We start from the raw sequence: 20,936 nt of genomic DNA, 5'->3' as shown, positions 1-20,936 counted from the left end.
TCAATTGAAAGCTTTCTCACTTGTTCATAAAAAAAAGAAAGCTTTCTCACTTAACTTTCGTAGAGCAATTGGGTTAATGTTTTCTGTAATTTTCTCATGGTTAGGGTGAGAGAGAATATATTAATAATGCTGGTTAGCCATTAAAATGTCAAAAAAAGTATTCTCACTAGCTGAATTAGAGACGCTTAATAAAAGACTAAGCACTTCAGAATCCACATTTAACAAATAGGGAATAATAAAAACTACCAACCTTTTTATCAAGGTCGATCGCAGCACTACAATCGGCCTCAGCTTGCAGGAAACTAGACACACAATAGAGGAAGGTCGGTCATATGTCAAATCAAATTTCTGATTACTTAAAAATATTATTATTCACAAATGCAAAAAAGAAAGGTTCAAAGTCAAATATTTTCCACCAAGATTTTTCTACATGCAGTATACCTTCCAAGCTCCAGATATGCAGCAGCCCTGTTACTGTAGTAAGTAGCATTTTTTCCACTAAGTTTAATTGCTTCCGAATAGAAGCTGATAGCTTTCTGCCATTGTCTTTCCTTGAAAGCATTGTTACCCTGCCAAAAGATGTATTTCAGGGAAAACAGAAGAAATTAGCTCTCATAGAATTCGTAGAAGAATAGTCAAGTCCAGCCAAAGTTGGCTGCACCCAATTTTTTTTTTCAAAAAGTGACATTATTTACAAGAATGTCATCCATTTCATTATAATTTATGACAATGTCATTATCTCTATTTTATTACTAAAATAGCGATACAATAAGAGAAGATACACGAAAATGAATCATAATCGCATGGGATGTGAGAAAAATGTAGAGTAAGAATAAATCAAGTTTTAACTCATTTGATTCAAATTTGATGGTTAAGTATAAAATTGGGTGCCCCCAGCTTAGATGGACTTAGGTCCATTTTTTTCCCCCTATATGTGAGATATTGAACCTAAGTGCATCCAAGTTAGGTGCATCCAAATTTTTAATTTAATTATTAAGTATGAATTGAAAGGACTTAAATTCTTTGGCATGCGCTGGAGGTTCTGGATGAGAAGTTGTATTTCAAATGCATCCTACTCACTCATTGTAAATGGCAAAGCTTGCGGATACTTCAAAGGTTCAAGGGGAATCCACCAAGGGACCCACTATCTCCCTGCCTTTTTACTCTGATTGCAGAATACCTGGCGTCAATGGTTCGCTACACTAAAGGTTCTAGTTGGCTCAGTGCTATCTTCTCTGATCCTGAGCAAGATATCTCCCTCCTGCAATATACTGATGACACTATTCCAATGGACCAAATTCCGCACACAAAAGCACTTCTGAATCAGTTTGAACTCTCATCTACCCAAAAAGTGAGCTGGACAAAATTTTCCATCCCTGGCTTCAACGTGGACAACCATATCCTGCTCTCAATGGCCAATTATTTGGGCTGTAAAACTACAAATCTTCCCAGCACTTATTTGGGTCTACCTCCGACTCCTAACCTGCTGTCCAAAAACAACTGGCATCAAATTATTGAGCGTATGGAAGGGCGATTGGCCACCTGGAGGGGAAAATTTCTCTCAAAGGCGGGTAAGCTCACTCTCATCAAATTGTGCCTTCATGGAACTCTAGTTATTTCTCTCTCTATTCCACTACCCTGCAGTAATTAAAAGCAGCTAGAAAGCCTCAAAAAAAGAATTTTGTGGGGTGGTCCCAATGGAGAAAGAAAATATCACTTAGATAAATAGGATGATGTATGTCAACCCTTACACCTTGGCGGTCTCGAAATCCATGATATTGCAACTACCAACTCTACTTACCTTCTTAAATGGATTTGGAGATTCAACTCATCTCCAGTTTTGATTTGGAGGGCATTTGTTGCTGCCAAAGCAAACAAATCGAACGGTTGGTGGATGGCAAGGGGCCGTCGGTACAGCATGTCGCCTGTTTGGAGGAAAATCTGGTTATTGCCCCCTGCTTTCAACCAGGCAGTCAAATGCTACCTAGGAAATGGTCGTACCACAAAATTCTGGATGGATTTATGCTTGGGGGACAAAACCCTTGACATAAGTTTTGGTTCTATCTCCTTATTGGCCAGAGAAAAAAATGCTTCTATTTCGGACTTATGGTCTGAACATAGCAGTTGGAATCTTAACCTCCAAAGAGCCCTCACAGACTCAGAAGCTCTTCTAGCTTCAAAATCTTCTCTCTTGCCTATCCAAAGTCATAATCCATGAGCACATATCGGATACCCTCATCTAGACCCCGTGCCCAAAAGGAACATTTACTATGGTCTCTACCTACAACCTTCTTCGCAGCCCCAACCCCTCTCAACCTCATCACCCTGCGGCAATGGGTCGTTGCTTGCCCCGTCTCGCGTGAAATTCTTTATCTGGTGTGCTTGCAGATGTAAGATACTCACATCCGATTCCCTTTTCAGATAGGGCACCCACGTACAGGACCCTTCCTGCCCATTTTGTCAAACTAATCCAGAAACTGCCACCCATGTCCTCCATTGCCATTATGCACAAAGTCTAGTCCAACCTTCTAAACAAAATTGGAATTAATTACTATGTGCCCCAAAATTTACCTTCAATGATCCTCTCCATCACAAACACTTGTCTCCCAAAACTTGGAAAATTGCTAATCTCTTGTTGTGTGGGCCACATCTGTTGGGCCCTCTGGAAAGAAAGAAACAATTGTAAATTTCAATTCAAATCCTCCCCCATCGAGGTAATTGTCGACAATATTGTTGGCCAGGTCTCTACATGGCTATTGACATGGAAAGAATTTACTCATCTCAGTAATTCTGATTTAGAAGTAACTGGAGGCTGATCATCGAGATGATTGTTCCCCCCCCCCCCCCCCCCCCCCAGCCTCCGGGCCACTACAAGTTGAACTTTGATGGTAGTGCCATTGGCTGCCAAAGTTTAGCTAGATTCGGAGGAGTTATTTATGATTATAAAAACCATCTTCTCTACACGCTTGTAGGACCTTTGGGGATCTCTGATTCAACTATTGCAAAACTCAACAGACTTCATTAAGGGCTCATAGTCTTCCAAGACCATCTCGTTGGGCCCCTCATCATTGAAGGGGACTCGAAGATTGTCATCGATTGGTGTGCAAAAGGAATTTGCCCTCCCTGGAGACATTGGGACATTTATTTCGAAATTTTTAATATAGTTTGCAATCTAAATTGTATATGGACTCACACCCCTAGATCGGCCAATCATTTGGCAGACTTGCACGCTAAACAGGGATCTTCCCTCCAACACCTTGTTGTGGAGGTCGGCCCACCCAATAGGTTGTATATTTTTCTCTGATTTATTGAATATTCACACTTTCCCTAAAAAAAGGACTCAAATTCATTTCTTCTCATTTTACATATGTTCTTTTCTCATAATTCAAGATTGGTGCCCCTTTTTAAATAATTTACTATTTTTTAATGATGAATAAAATTAATGACAATAGTGATTAATATAATTAAGTAATTATCATTCTTTTAAATAAAGTGACTTTTTTTTGCTGAAGAAGCTAGGTGCAACCAAGGTTAGCTGGATTTGAGTATTTTTATGTATGTATGATTGTCTTAGATACAGTGTGCTTCCTGAGAAATGCTCTTGTAGGCAGTAGACTTTGTTTAGGAGAAGGAGACACTTGGGAACAAACAATCATTTTTCCCTGAATCTTCATTGGAACACCTTTGACAATAAGCAAATATGTTGTTTTCATATTCACCTACCAATATGCTTCCCTACTTCAATTGATGATTCCAGGCAGAAGATCATGCCCTTTACAGATAAGACGAGACAAGCTGATCCAGTCTCATAATTTTTTTTCTTACTACTAAAGATGGACAAAGAGCCAAAAAGAATGAACCTTTTCTTTAGCAAACTCAGCAGATTCCTCCTGGCTGAGAGCATTACTTGACAAGTTGGATTTGGAAACTACTACAACTTGTTCTTGAACAGTACCAAACATAGCCTGCACTGTGTCCAGTAAAAAACGATCTCCTCCATGTCTAGCGATGAACGAAACTGAGATTGGACACTTGTCATGAGATCCTAGTGGCACAGTAACCTGTAAAAAAATAGCAATATAACAGATTAAATGAAGGAAACAGATGATTTATCAAATTAAGTATGTGGTTACTGTTCAAATTATTTATCATTTGATAGATGAACAATGTTTTGCTACCTTAGGTAGCACAGTCACATATACTGACCAAGAAAAACAATAAGTGCTGAGTAGAAAAACATCAATTCCTAATGTTTCCTATAGTTTTCCAGATACATTCGCAAAGTTCACAAGTTAGCATCAATCCTGGCCACTTCCTAAATATGAGAGAATCCTAGGGAAGGCATCTCTAACTGCGGTTCCCTGGAGCTTAGGGTTAAAAAAGAATAAAGGAACTTCAGTGCTCCTCCAGCTCTTTGGGCTATGTTATTGAAAAAGCCATTCCAATATCCTTGGGCATCCTCACTAAGGAACAAGTGCCCCCTCCCTCCCTCAATCGTTAGAAAACAATGGAAACCAATAATGAATTTTCAACATCACCCACCCACTCTAGCTGAAAGGCAACCACCTTCTGTTGACTGGTTAAAGCTTAGCTTTGATGGTTTTGTAAATGGGAAACCCAGGTCCCTCCTCTTTTCAGGTCCCCTTCATATTTCTGAGTCAACAGAAGCAGAATCACCAATGCTTCTTCAAAGAGTTAGATGAGTTAGATTGTATACACGAGTTTTCTAGCCCTCTAATTATTGAAGGGAATTCAGCAAAAGTGATTAGTTGGATGTCTAAATCAGTGCAACCCCCCTCCCCTCCATGTAGGCAAAGGTATATTTTTTTATGAAATTTCAGACACTCATCTTCTTGGAGAATAAAGTAAAAGCCTGTTCCGCAATCATCAAATAGTTTACCAGATCTCCTAGCTAGAGGAGGTGTCTCCCGGGAGCATCTTGCTTTGGAGAACCCTTGCCTTCGTAGATGAAATCTCATTGTGCTTGTATCATGATTAGTCATTTCTTTGAAATAAAGCACTCATCAATTTCAAGAGAAAAAAAGAGGCAGATGGAAATATTTACCTGGCAACAGCCTGACATACTAGCAATAGCTAACATACTAAGAGCACGAGTCTGGTATTCCTCAGAAAATGCTTCTTTTGCACCAACTTTAGGAGGTAGATCTGCAAGTGTGGGAATCACAAGAATCCCATCATCCTGCACAAAATAAAAAAACACAAGCATGATACTAACATATGAGAGAGAACTGCTTATTATGTATATAAATTTCAGGTAATGCCATCTTAATGATATAATCAGTAAAAAATAAAATCTGGCAGAAAATTTGCAACTGAACTGTCTGAAGAAGCTATTAAACACAAGATTTTGTGGACTGAAAATTACTTCAGCAAATTACTGAAAATCATCTCATGCAAATTGCACAAAAAGTGATAGCGAATAAGGAATGATCTACTTAACCTTTAAAGTTAACGAGTAATAGGAATATGATACCTTGAGAAGAGAATTAAGTGCTACACGGGTTTCATTTCTAATCAACTGGCAGCTGCTGATATTTGCTTCCAATGACTCATCTGTTTTCAAGAAAGCTGAAACAACAGAATCCAAAATAGGCTTGGTCGAGCTGATCCATTCAGCATGAAGACTTTTAAACTCGTGCCTAAAAAAAGAAAGCACATAGTAATCATTTTACCAGTGTTAGACCAAAATAACGAGGAAGAACTTCAAACATTTATTTCCAACTCAAAAAGCCAATGTCAATTTTCCAGTATATATTATATATATATAGACAGTAGGATACCATATCTTTTTGAATGTTGATAACACACACTACAATCCCATTACCCGGGTGAGACTTAAACCCAAGACATCATCCTAGAATCTGTCACATGTGGCCGTTCAGCCAAAAGCTCAATCCGCTGAAGTAGGATATCCTGCAACTTCAAATACAATCATCGAGCTTCCAATGCACATCTTTGAAGAATAAGAAGCTCAAGAGATGGCTATCGGTCTAGAGATGCCATAGAGTTTCAAATAGATGGAACTAACTCTGATGTCTCAGTTCTCAAGAGATGGATATCAGTCTAGAGATGCATCTCAAATGCTTCTTACTCTGTTCTTATGAATGGCAAGCCTTGTGGGTATTTTAAAGGCTCTAGGGCATCAGGCAGAGAGATCCTCTCTCCCCTTTTCTGTTCACCCTCATTGGGGAGCACTTGGCCGCCATGATCCGCCTGGCTAAAACAGTAGGTTCGTTTAAGCCCATCTCCTCTGATCCGGCTCAAGATGTTAGCCTCCAATATGCAGATGACACAATCATTTTCTGTAACGGTTCCCTTAGCCAAATTCACAATTTATGTGCCCTGCTTAGTTTATTTGAGATCTCATCAGGGCAAAAAATCAGTTGGGGAAAATCCTCCATTTTGGGATATAACATCGAGCTGGGTTTGCTTAGTTCAATGGCTAGCTATCTGGGGTGCAACATCGATGTATCTGCTGGAACATATTTGGGACTCCCCCTGACCCCCCAGCTCCCTTCTAAGGCATCTTGGCACCCTGTCATTGAGCGCCTGGAAGGGCGTTTGGCTTCCTAGAGAGGGAAATTCCTCTCTAAAGCTGGCAAATTAATTCTGATTAAATCCTGTTTACACAGAATTCTCAACTACTTGTTATCCATGTTCCGTTGCCCCGCCTCTGTCAGGAACAGAATTGAGCTTCTAAAGAGAAGATTCCTTTGGGGAGGGCCAAATGGGGAAAAGAAATATCATGTTGTTAAATGGGAAGAGGTGTGCAAACCAAAGTCCTTAGGGGGATTGGGTATTCAGGATACCACCACCACAAACTCTACTCTCCTACTTAAATGGATTTGGAAATTCAATTTCCTTCCTGCCTTAATTTGGAGAGCTCTTGTTGCAGCAAAAGTGAACCAACTTTTTGGATGGTGGACTGAGGGTGGACTTCCTACATGCTCTCTCCCGTTTGGAAAAAGATTGTCAAACTTCTTCCTGAATTCAAGAAAGCAGTAAAATGCTACATTGGGAAAGGTACCTCAACAAAATGCTGGAACGATTGGTAGACTGGTCAATCTTGTCTCAAAAATAGCTTCGAAGCTATTTCTGACCTTCCAAGTAACTCTGAGGCCTTCATCTCAAACATTTGGTCAAACAGTGGGGATTGGAATTTAAACCTCAGAAGGAGTCTCTCTAATCTTGAAGCCATCCTTGCCTCTGAGCTCCTGGATAGCCTTCCAGTCAAAAAACCAAACAACTCAGAGGATACTTTAATCTGTACTCCTTGCCCACAAGGGTCCTTCTCCACTGCATCTGCCTACAAGCTCCTTTGCAACACACCCACAATCCAACCAATGCATCTTGCGGCCTCTGCCTAGGACCTCCTTGCCCCGCCAAGTGCAAAATTTTTCATCTGGACCGCCTATAGGAATAAAATCCTAGCCTCTGACTCTTTAATCTGAAGGGGCACCATCCAGGAACCACTCTGCCCCTTCTGTAACGATGTCCCTGAAACTGCCAACCACATTCTTCTCTCATGTCAGTTTGCCCATTCGGTCTGGACCTCCCTTTTAAATAAAATTGGGCTCCAATATTGTGCTGCTGCAAATCTACCAGATACTATCCTCTCACTTATTGACTCCGAACTCCCAAAGTTAGGTAAAATGATCATTGAAAAATAGGTGAATTGGGGAGAAAATAGAAGAGAAAGGATTTCTAGAAGAGGGGCAGCTTTGCTGCCTTGGAATTTGAGCCAGAAAGGCCTTTCTTGCTACTTTATAATCAGGGTTTAAGTGAAACTTTACAAAAGGACAAAAATGCCCCCTCGATACTCAAAATTACATCTCCTAAAATACATGTCTAAATTGAATGAAAATTCAACTAGAGATAAAATAAGACATTCTCTATCTAATAGCTATACTATAAGAGAAAAATGTAATATTGAAAATATAATAAATGACCAAAATACCCCTGAACTTGTATTTTAACAATTATATCATGTTGTATTGGTCATATCATTTGGGTACTATGGAAAAAGCGTAACAGAAGGAAATTAAAATTCAAATCCTCCCCTATCAAAGTTCTGGCAGAGCAAATTTCCGGCCAAGTAACTATTTAGCTCCTGAACGGAAAAGAATTCAGAAGTTTTAGTGATACCAACTTTAGGGAAAATTGGAAGAAAATTGCAGGTCTCTCTCAGCCCTCTCGCCTCCAATCATGGCTATATGGAACCCGCCTCCACTGGGCCATTTCAAGCTTAACTTTGATGGGATTGCTCTCGGATGCACGGGTCCTATGGGTTTTGGTGGAGTTATTCACAATGCAAAGGGCAACCTCCTCTTCTCTTATGCGGGCCCCCTTGGCAACTCTGGCTCTACAACAACGGAACTTTCGGGATTGTTAAACAGAATCCAAATTTTCTCAAATAATCTCCCGGGTCCTCTTTGCATTGAAGGCGACTCAAAGGTGGTCATTAACTAGTGTACAAAGTCTATCAAACTCCCGTGGCGTCACTAGGATAAGTTTTCGGAGATTTTTAATTTATTTTCTCATTTAAATTGTAATTGGACACACATTCCTCGCTCTGCCAATCACTTGGCAAACACCTAGGCAAAAAAGGGCATTTCACTCCAACACCTTGTTGTGGAGGCAGCGCCCTGACCTAGGTTTGTTTGTACTTTCACTTTTAATCTATATACACACTTCTTAAAAAAAAAAAAAAAACTCTGATGTCCCAGTTTCAAACAGAGAATTGTGTCTACAAGGACAAGGAGGATTCTTTAGCTCCAGAAATCATGACATGCTGTCATCGTCCACACTTTAGAGATTAGAGGTGCCCCAAAAGAGTTCTTAGCATAAAAAGGGCAGCTATATTGGCTTCAGATGAATCTACATTACCAATGGGACTGGAGTAGGAAAGCAAAGCATGCCCCTCACCACAAAGCACAACTGCAAAGCTGGCAATAGTACAGCTTCCTCTTAAACTCCCATCAACATTGAGACAAATACAAGCTTCTCATACTACGAGAGCAGTAATATACAAATTGGAAAACAAATTCTCCCTAATGACTTATACTTTGAGTAATCTTCAAACTTCATTATTAGACATGTTCAGAAGAAGTGATGGATGATCATTTCTGTCACTCCAGCAAGATAATCATTTTCCCTGGAATAACTTGCATTTCTCTCAAGCCAAAGATTCCAACAACATTTGATAGAAGTCACCCTCAACTTCTTTTGGAATCAGTTGGCCATTAGACAACCATCCAGTGTGAGCTGCTGGTCAAGTCGACATAAAGGCATCTAAAAGAAAACGTTACTAGAATTGGCACAAATCAATTTCCCATGGCATATCTTGTTCCTATTCTTTATATGTATTAATGCCTTTTCTACTCTATCATGTCGACAGGCTAGAACTCCCACATGTTTTTACTATTATTCTTCTTGAGAAATTTACCATCTACACTGAGACAGGTGAATAAGACCGAAAACAGAAGGTAAACCCTTCTCTTCCTTTTTTTTTGTACTCTTTCTCTCATGCTATTTCTTCTTAGAGCTGCTCATCCTCTTGTCTCATAATGAAAAACTAGTAGAATCAAAAGCAGAAAAAGGTCTGAAGTAGTTCTGTCCAACCAAATTAAACGATATCCCAAGAGTTTGAAAAATAAAATAGATAGAGGACAAAAGCTTGTATAATGTAGCACACAATTTTTTTCCAACTTCACAAGGTGAAGCTTACCTCTGAAGCAGCTGCATGGCAGTTGCTAAAGACCTCAAAGAAGATAATTTCAGCTCCCCGTTTTTGTTCTTGTTATGGAAGTGTTTCAAGCTTGGAACTTTAGAAGCCAAGTAGTCCCCGATATTTGTATGGCTTAGAACTTGTTCTGTAGCAGTACAAGCATAAATAACCAATTAACCAACAAATTCTCCTGTATCAGGAAACTACAGGAGATCATTTCAAGACACAAATCCAAAAGGAAACATACTCCCAAAAAGCTTCTCCGCAGATTTAGTGACCACCTGGACAACCCGAGCCTTCGGAATTTTTAACAGCTGGAAGCAATCATCTGCAACAATAACATGCCTGGGCCGTGAATCTACATAGCCGAGTTGCAAGATCACATGACCTACACGGCGCAAGATGCTTGGATCCTTGGCAAACCATCCTGCAGAGAGATTTATGAAATGTCATTTTTTTTTAAAAGACATTTTCTAAAAGTTGGTAAATACACAAAATACCCTGCCCACAGGATGTAAAACCAAAACCTCACATTTAGCTACCCCAAATGTCATCGTCCATTTAGCCAAAGATTCAATCTAGTAAAACTTGCAATTTGGTGACAAGCTAAACAATAACTTACAATCTTGAAAGTAAACTATCTTATTAAAAATTGTTAGACAGTAGTGTGAAGGGTAGTTTGGTAATTTCTCACTGTCTACACCTCTTAGATTTAGCCTTATCTTATTCAGCATGTTTGAGAGTTTATGTAGTTCACATTTCATGTAATTAGGTGTAACATAGGAGTAATAAAAGTTTAACGGAGTGAGGGTATAATTGTCTTTGCACCTTTTATTTCATGTAGGTGTAAAAGCGTGGATTCTACTATTATACCGAGCTTGGCATCTAGATCCATTCCTAACAGTGCTAAGCTAGTGCATAGTGGATCGGTTCCTGCAGGAAGGCTTCAAAGGGTAAGAAAGCAAGGCCATGGAGAAGCATACCTGATGGCTTCTATAAAATTTCACCTAACAGCCTCTATGATCAAGTGAGTCAAGATTGTTAGCCATCGGGGAGAGTGACTACAGTGAAGTATTGAATTTTTAACTCAGAAAAGCTTGTTGACGCCCCTCCATCCGAGGCCTCCCCCTAATCCTCTCCCCAAGAACTATCAAGAAAATGTGTTTTGTTCATATCACCAAGGATGAGGCCACTCTACTGAAAGGTCCACTCCCTCAAGCACGATATCCAGAACCTCATCAACGAAGGAAAAAATCAATATATATAAAGAATATAACGCAACACCCAATCCCCCCACACGAAGCAGGAGAGTCCGTTGGAGGAAAGCCCTCATAACTAGGTCTTTTGGAGAAACCACAATTCGAAGGAAGATTGATCGAATAAACCTTTGGTTTGACTGCTCTCATATGGAACCGGGAAAGCAGGGCTACGAAAGCAGCACGGGAGTGACAAACCAAAGGAAGCCTACCAACCTCCACTGCCTTCTTCAATAATTTCCTTTCGGAATGGCCACTAAAGAATTGCTTATACGCTAAACAGCTGCTTAGATACACTTACTAAAAGACTTGACTTTATTTGATGAGCGAATCCGCGTATGAAAAAGAAAAAAGAGAGAATTTTTCTTTTCTTAAGAGCGTTCTTCTCCTGATCTATTCTTTTGTTGAGGGAACAAGCAACTCCGGGTTTGGTGTGGTCCAACATTTAAGACCTCGCATTAGCACAGCCAATTGATTACTTGCCCTCTATTTACATAGCGAAGAAAGACTCTCGCTCGAATGCGTGATTGCAATGCACCTATCACCCTGGCCGGGAACTCTAAATTGAAATTAAAAAGATCCTACCTTTATTTACGTAGATTGGGTGTTCTCGGTCCAGAGGGAATCAGAGAAAGTGTAACGAGCTTGTTAAAGCAGAGAGAAAATGAGCACTTAGCCGAAGCAGAGCACCATCGGAGGGTAGTAAGTCGTGTATTATAAAAGATAGTAAGACAACCAGGTGCCCTTTACTACAACCTACCCTCTCACGCCAATTCCACGAGCCTCTTATCCATACTCATTCAATCACGGTGGGGGAGCAAGTCAAAACCACATTGGGGATAATCAGGCTCAAACTAATGACTTTGACCATGCAAGGTGACGCTCTACCGCTATGGAAGCTTCAAACAAGCCAACACCAGTTGAGTTGGCAAAGCCAACTTCAAGTGTTGCTGGCAGAGAAAAGTGGACGTGGGGACTTGAGTTGGGGTGCGGCTTAACTAAGAGAGCCATTCCATAAAGGGCGAGACAAAATGAGATGCCAGTGCCTTATGGCTTGTGTGCTAGCGGTCTAGTGTTCGAGCCGATTGGTCAGGCGATGATTAGGGGTCGACTTGAACCCTAATCACAAGTTCTTCTCTTGCTCTCTTGCGGTCGTCTCTTCTCTTCTCTGTTTCCCTTCTCTTTTTCTCTCTCTCAATCCCCTTTATTACATTATTTCATATGGTATCAGAGCAATAAGACTTAATTACAAGCAAGTGAAACTTCCTCCCTTCCTCCATTGAAGCCAACGCCCTCTCACAAGGAAGATGTTGAAGAACTAATATGGAAAAATCTTACATGACTCTCATAGCCAAAAGTTTCGTAGAGCCAAAATTAATATGGTGGAATCTTACAGGAGGACTCATAGAAAGGTATTTTAGTAATGTTAGTCTTCTACTTATGCTATGTTACTGAATTGTTCTAGGACTATTTTTTTAGTGTTTAACTTTGGGTGTAATTGGAACAAGGATAGTGTTGAATTTATGGAAAAAAAAATACTTCATTGACATTTGTAATCAGAGTACATGAACCTCTAATTATAATAAAGGAAGGTAGTAGAGTCCAATTATAATTAAACTATCTTTGTCCCAATTACACCCAAACTCTAACACTTTTTTTTTAACTAATGCTGATTTTTATTAAGACAGAAGCTCAAAAGAGCAATTTACAAAGGAGGGAAGCCTTCCCAAACAATGAGAGATTGCTGGGAAGTTTCGAATTTTGCCAATTTATCAGCCAAAAAGTTGGTTGATCTAGGAATGAGATTCCAATTACAATGAGTAGAAGATACAATGTCAGTAATACTATCAGTGATGGGCCAGTGGCGCAAGGGGGGGAATGTCTTTGGAACACCAACTAATAACAGTCTTCGAGTCGCCTTCAATGATTAACTTGCCATGGAGATGATCCCTGAAGATTTGGAGGCCGAACAGTAGGGCACTAACTTCAGCAGTATTAGGATCGACAATGCCCACCGGACATGCATAAGAAAGAATAGGGTCTCCATTGTGACCCCATAGTGACCTCTGAACACACTGCCTGCTCCAGCCGGCCCAGGACTACCAATAGCACCACTATCAAAATTCAGCTTAATGCAATCACAAGGGGGAGGATCCCAGATGGCTATACTCAGAGTTCTGCAGGGGCTGGACATATGGGCGATCAAATTCTAATTTTCCCGAAGGGATACACCCGAGAGTGGCAAAATCCTTCCTTGCATGAAGCCAACTCAAGATGAAGCCAATGGCATGAGAAGCAGTGTTGTCCGGGGTGCTAGCTTTGGAGTTGAATCTCCGGTTGTTCCGCTCGAGCCAAATGTACCATGGAACATGCGCAAGACAAGGTGAAAGTATTAACTTGCCCAGCCGAGGAAGGTGAATCTCTTGAACCATCTCAAAGGTGCCAAAGAGGTCCTGATGTAGCCCCACTTGAAGCCCAATCTTCTGAAAAATCTTCATCCAGACTTGCCACGAAAATCCACAATGTAAGAGGACATGCTAGACTGTCTCATCGCACTCCCCACAAAGGGCACAAGAAAGATCAGGGGCGGTGAAACCTCTTTTATGAAGGTTGCCCCAAGTAAAAATGTGTTCTCTGATAACCAACCACACAAAAAATTTGATTTTGCTTGGCATTAAGAGTTTTCAAGCCAGATTTGCCTTGTACTCATGAATATTGTAGTCTTGCTTTCTAATATGAGAGTGAGCAGAAGTAACAGTGAATCGGCTATTATTATTGGGCTTCCAAATCAGCTTAACAACTGAATGCTCCCGGATAATAGTACTACTGAGTCTGGTAAGGAGAGAGCAAAAATCCAACAATTCCTCATCATTTAATCCCAGACGGAACGGGAGACTTCGCGACTGATCATTCCATGAATCAGCCACAGAGCAAGAGAGGTTGCTAGCCACCCTATGCAGCCCCTGGAAGTCCTCCGAGAAGGATCGGGGGCCACACCATTCATTTGACCAGAAGATAAGGGTCCTTCCATTGCCCGTGTGAAACGAGATAGCATCTCTAAATACTAAACTGATTTCCATATCAAGGATAGGAGGCGAGCGGCTCCGCGCTCTCTCCACTAGGCACCTGAAAACTGAAGGTAGAATTTCACCATATTCCTCCATAAACTGTTATGATTGTTGTTGAAGTTTCAAATCCATTTGAGCATAAGAGCTTTGTTCATTTCTCTTGTAGGCTAGATGCCCAATCCTCCCCTATTATGAGGCATGCAAATATCTTTCCAACTAACCAAATGGTATCTGAAGGTGTCTTCTGAACCTCTCCAGAGAAATCATCGACGGATGGCATCAATTTTGGAGCAAACGAAGGCTGGACAGTGCATGAATGATAACAGATAATTTGGTAACCCAACCAGACCAGACTTGAGGAGAGTGAGAAGTCCCGCACTAAATAAGAGCTTACCCCTCCAACTGGCTAGTCTCTTTTCAAATTTCTCAATGAGGGCGGACCATAGTAACGCCGAAGGCTGAGAATCAAAAAGTGGGAGCCCAAGACATGTAGCTGGCATATTTCCCACAAAGCATCCCAAGTAGTCCGCCATAACCCGAAGCTCAGCTGGATCAATGTGGTAGCCAAGAAGAGTGGTTTTTTCCCAGTTTATGTTCTGACCGGAAGCCAATTATAATAATCCCAGAACAAAACGCAATTTTCTGATCTGATCCATAGGACCAACCTCGAAGCAAATAGTATCATCCACAAACTGGAGAATCGGAATATCAAAGCTATGCAATCTGTCGTGGGGAGGAGCCATCCCATGTTCTTGGCCGAATAGATCAAGGAGGATAGATATTTTGCCACCACGTTAAAGAGCAAGGGGGAGAGAGGGTCTCCCTGTCTGATTCCCCTAGTTCCCTTTAAAATACCCACAAACTGTTCCGTTGAGAAGGACAGATTAGCTTGCAAAAGAAATGCAGTTTTGGGGAGCTTGACGACCTTGAAATGATGACTAAGTTCATAACATGCCAAGGCCGAATCAAAAATGTTTCTTCCCTTAATAAAAAGTACTTTGGCCATGGTGAATGGCAATAGGGAGGACTGCCCTGAGTTGACTAGCAAGGAGGCATGCAATCACCTTATATGCACTGGTGGTGAGACTGATCAGCCGGAAGTTGGATGGGAGCTCTGCCCCATCTTTTTTAGGGATGAGGGTGATGAAAGAGGCTCCAATACTCCAATATCTTATGCCATGTTGATAAAAGGAACGGGTCATGCCGGAAATGTCGTCCCTGATGAAGGGCCAACAACGGCGATAAAATTCCCCGTTGAAACCATCCGGGTTAGGAGCGCGATCGAGAGGAAGACCAAGGGCTGCAACTTCAATTTCCCGACTAGAGAAGGGAAGCTCGATGAGGCTAGCTCCAGCTGATGGAATAACCTGGAGGTTAACCCTTTGGAAGAAGGGGTGGACTGGTTGGTGATCAGAGTATTAATCTGCAAAAAAATTCACCAGTGAGTCAAAAATAAGGGTTCGGTCTGAGGTGGTCTCACTATTGACGTTGAGCATGGTGGTGAGGTTGGCCCTTCTATGTGGAAAGAGCCATTTGGAAGAATTTAGTATTAGCATCCCCATCAGAGAGCCATTGTAATCTTGCACGTTGCCTCCAGTGCACTAACTAGTTGTGGGCGAAGGACTACAATTGCCCTTGAAGGGGCATACCTTTGAGAGATTTTCGGAGAAGAGAGACCTCTAGATTCCTCCTCAGAGTAGAGAGTGGCATTGGCTCTCACAGCCGAGAAAGACGCCTTCTTTTCGGAGGCCCAGGACCGCAGCAACGGCTTCAACATGTTGAGCTTGATTGGGAAGGTCGACCCGCTCAGGCCAGCAACGATCATATTATCCCTGAAAGATTGGAGAGATAGATCAAAAGAGGGGTCTGCCATCCAATTATTTTTAAATCTGAAGAGGGGGCAACAGCTAAATGGGTATCAACCATAATCGGCCCATGATCAGAGATGACTCGATTGAGCACTTTGCTAGAGACATTGCTGTAGAGCTGAAGTCAATCATTGCAGGCTAAGAATCGGACCAGCTTTGAGAGGACAGTAGGCTGCCTGCCATTTGACCAAGTGAAGGTCTTCCTAGATAGGGTAATCTCATCCAGGTCCCAGTTGCCAATAAAGTCAGCAAATAGCCTCATGGAGGTTGTGATTCTCCGAGATGACGGAGATTTCTCATGGCAAAAGAGAGTAACATTGAAGTCGCCCACAAGCATCAGAGGAATAGCCCATATCTGACAAGTCCTCAATAGATCCTCCCAAAATAGGTGGCGTTCATGGTGTCTGGTAGGGTCGTAAACACCAACTAGGCACCAAATGTTCCCTGAACCTTTGTCTCGCAGCTTGATGCCAAGAGAGTAAGAATCACAGCAACAATCAAGCACCTCAATAGTACTGGAGTCCCACATCAGTAGGATACCGCCAGCCGATCCCACTGCATCCATTGAAGCCCAACTTGACTCCTTTAGGTGCCAAAAATTGCAAATGTATCCAAGGGGAAGAGAAGTCGCCTTGGTTTCTTGGAGAACAACAACATTTGCATAGGTAGAGGCAAGGAGGTCCCGAATGGAGGCGCGACGACGCAAGGACCGAATTCCACAAACATTCCAAGAGAGAATAATCATTGATCATTGTTCATCTTCTTTGACTTCTCAGATGGGTGGTTATCTCCTCGGAGAGGCTCTGTGAAGACGGTACCCATCACCTTGGCAAGTTCCACTAGCTGGGCCCAGGTTTTTGGGTTGTATTTGTGTTGTTCTAATTGGAGAGTTGCCACCATCTTTTGAGCTCGTTCACCCGACTCTGGAATGATTAAATCTCCCGTATCTGAGTTGCAAGGGTATCGAATGGTGGCACTGGGTCCTCCCTGTAGAAGTTGTCTCTACTGACCTCTAGCTCGGTGCTAGTAGGTGACAACGGGATGGAGAGAATTGTTTTACCTGTGAGCACGAGGAGTGCGCTCACTAGTTCCAGACTCTGTGTCAGAGAGGTACTTTTCGGGGTGGGGATTCCATTATCCGGGGGGAATCTTGTGGAGTGTGGGGGCTATGTGGACGATTTATAGGGGGCAAGTGGAGGTTTCAAATGGGGGGGGAGCCAAGGGTATTTTTTGTGGGGTACTAGAGTGATGTGTCGGATAAATGGGAGGGAAAGCCAGGGGGTCAACAAGGTATGGTTTAGGAGAAAATCAGGAAATTTCGGGGAGGAGGGGGTGCTATTAAGAGCAGGAGGGGATGTCAGGGGGGGGCGGGCAGGAGAGGTGGGAATCTTACTTTGGCATCACCAAGGAGAATTAGCGCTTCTGCTGGATCTAGCGTTGGGGAGAGGCTCTGGAGTGCAGCGGCTAGCTCATTCCAACCAATACTCGAGTTTGTGGCCTTCGGGATGAACAATCTGGCCAAAGCGGAGGTTACTCCTTTGTGGGTAACCCGACATTCCTAGCGACCACAGAAGGTAGTCACAAAATCAAATCGCCTAAATCGCTCACTTGAAGGGGCTTCCAAACTCTTAACACTTAAAGATAAGTCCTAGCATAATTAAATGACCCAATATAAATAGAAGACCAACATGACTAAAACACCTTTAAACTGAAACCCTTTTGTGAGACCTGCTTCCATAATAATTCTGGCTTTGTAAGACTCCTCATGCTACCTCACGTGATCATGGTGGTTCCACCAGCTCGTTTGTTCATGGTGGGTCCATATCTTATAGGTTTGGGCCCATCTTCCAACACTCTTGAATATGTGGGTCTTCCTTGGTCGTGAGGCCTTGGGCACATCTTCCACCACTCTTAGATGTGTGGGCCTTCCTTAGTTGTGTGGTCTTGGGCCTATCTTCCAACACTCCCCCCCCCCCCAAGTTAGGGGTGAGAGAACATCATGAACTTCCAACTTGCTGCAAATGATGTATAAGATCTTCTCGTATAAAATGGCAGTTCTCCATATCTTCCAACACTCCCCCTCGCACTGGTGGTCTCTTCCATGAGGCCCAACTGGCATAAGATAAGTGAGAGTAAAATCACTCCAAGCCGTATGACATCGCTCCATACTCCAGTCATAACCCATGTTGGATGTAGGGCACACTCCGACCTTCTGTAGGTAGTGAGTCTATACGTGATGCTCAGAAGTGTAATAAAACTCTTTCATCATCGTGTCTAAACCCTAGACATCGACTCTCAAGTGGTAGGAGTAATAAATACCAATTAAGGGGGGTAAAGGGTAATTACCTAGAAGATAATATTCTAGGGCCACCTTGGCTTTCGTCATCAATCAAAATAGCCAATGCTGATAAAAACCAGCAATTGAGAAGTCCTTCAATAATAATGTCTCATCCAAAGAGACAATAGTTGCAATTGAACTAGGCCTGGACCCATATAACACGAACCAAAATAATAAAAATCATTGTAAAAGGACCCATGAAATAATCCGATGCAAGTATCTGCAACAAATAATATGTTGACCAATGAATGTGTTGCGAATACTTCAAAATAATAATCCAGCCGAAGAAATTGAATCGAGTCGAGCCAAATCAGGTATTACCAATAATTACCGCAATTATTATTGCGAGTCAGGATTCTTGGTCTTCAGTTTTCTTTGCTGCAAAAACTTTTTCTTAGATGCAAAAGCTTCATCTTTTGTGCTCCCTCTTTTCTTGAGTATTTTTGTCACATTAAAAATACCACAACATATGGTATAAAATACCTCTTTCTTGTATTTTTTCTACTACTTCTCCCCCTCAAGCTGGGAGGTAATGGCAGTGATCCCAGCTTAAACAAAATAACATCGATGATAGGGCCACGATGTTCTTCATTCAAATCTTCATCAGAATAACCAATGCTGACAACAGATAGCAACCGAGGAGTCCTTCCATAATAATATCTCAGTCAAAGAGACAATAGCTGCAACGGAAATGGGCCAATGCCCAAATAACATGTACATAATTTGCAGTAGTATAGCAGTAGGAAAGTCCTTAAGAGTTAAGGACACATGAAATAATTCGACTTAAATTCGGAGTTTTCAATGCAACAGGATACCAACATGACCTTTGATTCTTCCAAAGCGAATATATCCTTAAATATAGATCAGATTGATATGAAACTTTCTCCTTTTGAAAATAGAGTTAAATACCTTTCATCTAAGTATAACTTCTCTTCATAAAATATACTTCAATTGAGATATATAATCTGATAGATTTCGGACTCTGTAATCTGGCCGAACTAAGTAGTCGTTCTCCTTTTACCAGCATAACCATTGACTCTTCCAAGATTAATATCTCCTTATAAAAACCTCGGATTGAGAATTGATTGAATAAGTAAGAAAATAGACTTACAAATCTTTCTTTTGATATAAAATTCTCCATATAAAGTCTCGTTCTTGATAGCACAAAATAGCTCGAAAGTTGAAATTTTTGCTATTGCTCAAAACTCTTGCAATCTGATCTTTGCTACTACAAATATTGATTTTTCTTTGTAGATAACTCCGATTGCAAAAAAAACTTTTTCCATGGAAAATAGACTCGAATATCTTTCCGTCAATATGTAATATGCAATATGAAAAGCTCAGTATAGAGGTGGAAACACAAAGTAAACAACGGGTATAGGGACTGAAAAGAGAAAAAAAAAAAAAGATAAATACGAACCTAAACCACTAGAGATAATAAATCAGAAAAGGATCACATTACCTCTGTGGGCTGACCGAGTTAACTCACAAAACCTGCTCTGATACCATGTTAAATTTATGGAAAAGAGAAATACTTCATTGACTTATGTAATCAGGGTACATGAACCTCTATTTATAATAGAGGAAGGTAGTAGAGTCCAATTACAATTAAACTATCTTTGTCCAAATTACACCCAAACTCTAACACTTAAAGATAAGTCCTACCATAATTAAATAGCCCAATATAAATAGAAGACTAACATGACTAAAACATCTTTAAACTGAAACCCTTATGTGAGACCTACTTCCATAATAATTCTGGCTCCGTAAGACTTCTTATTGTGTAAGACTCCTCATACTACCTCATGTAATTATGGTGGGTCCCACCAGCTCGTGTGATCATGGTGAGTCCATATCTTATGGGTTTGGGCCCATCTTTCAACACTCTTGAATATGTGGGCCTTCATTTGTGGTGTGAGTTTGGACCCATCTTCCAACACTTTAATATGTGGGTCTTCCTTGGTCGTGTGGGCTTGGGCCCATCTTCCAACACTCTTGGATATGTGGGCCTTCCTTTGTCTTGTGGGTTTGAGCCTATCTTCCAACAGATAGTTTAATTATAATTGGATTATACTAGTTTCCCTTATCATAAATAGAAGCTCATTGTATTCAAATTATAACAAGTTAGTGGAGCATTTCTCTTTTCCAAAAATTCAACATGGTATTAGAGCGGGTTTTGTGTTTTTACATGGTCAACCCACAAAGATTATGTGATCTTTTTGTTTTATTTATAATTTTTAGTAGTTTTAAGTTCGTATTCTACCTTTTTTTTTCTTTTACATGTCCCAGTACCTGTTGACAGGAAGAACTTTGAATCTATTTTCAACTGAAAATGAATTTTGGCAATCGAAGTTTTCTACAAAGATAAATCGATATTTGAAGCAGCAAAAGTCAAACTACAAGAGATGTTCAAGCGGCAACAATAAGTTTCAATTTTAGAGCTATTTTATGCCATAAAGAACGAGACTTTGGAGAATTATATATCAAAAGAATGATTTGTAAGTTTATTTTCCAACCTATTATACCAATTCTCAATCTGAGTTTTCTAGATGAAGATATCAATATTGGAAGACTCAATAGTCACACTAGCCAAAGAAGAAAAAGTATTCAGTTCGGCCACATTATAAAGTCTGAAATCTATCAGATTCTTTCTCTCAA

The 20,936-nt window shown here is 41.0% G+C and overlaps 1 protein-coding gene across 1 annotated transcript in view; it reads right to left on the bottom strand.

Annotated features, from left to right (window-relative positions):
* Nucleotides 1-20,936, bottom strand: part of LOC137956241 (outer envelope protein 64, chloroplastic) — a 45,919-nt gene that overhangs the window by 1,314 nt on the left and 23,669 nt on the right. The window contains exons 5-11 of the mRNA XM_068803636.1: nt 9,996-10,175; nt 9,749-9,893; nt 5,495-5,660; nt 5,066-5,200; nt 3,861-4,061; nt 442-569; nt 251-302 (exon numbers count right to left, since the gene is read on the bottom strand). Of these exons, the coding sequence (XP_068659737.1) occupies nt 251-302; nt 442-569; nt 3,861-4,061; nt 5,066-5,200; nt 5,495-5,660; nt 9,749-9,893; nt 9,996-10,175 (1,007 nt within the window). The remainder of the gene's footprint in view (nt 1-250; nt 303-441; nt 570-3,860; nt 4,062-5,065; nt 5,201-5,494; nt 5,661-9,748; nt 9,894-9,995; nt 10,176-20,936) is intronic.

The sequence above is a fragment of the Aristolochia californica genome, unplaced genomic scaffold, assembly GCF_029961685.1.
Source record: "Aristolochia californica isolate CCGP_79_NKW_82.1479 unplaced genomic scaffold, dmAriCali1.0.hap1 SCAF_2, whole genome shotgun sequence".
NCBI lineage: Eukaryota > Viridiplantae > Streptophyta > Magnoliopsida > Piperales > Aristolochiaceae > Aristolochia > Aristolochia californica.
The sequence above is the reverse complement of the archived record's forward strand: the minus strand, read 5'-3'. Positions and strand labels throughout refer to the sequence as shown.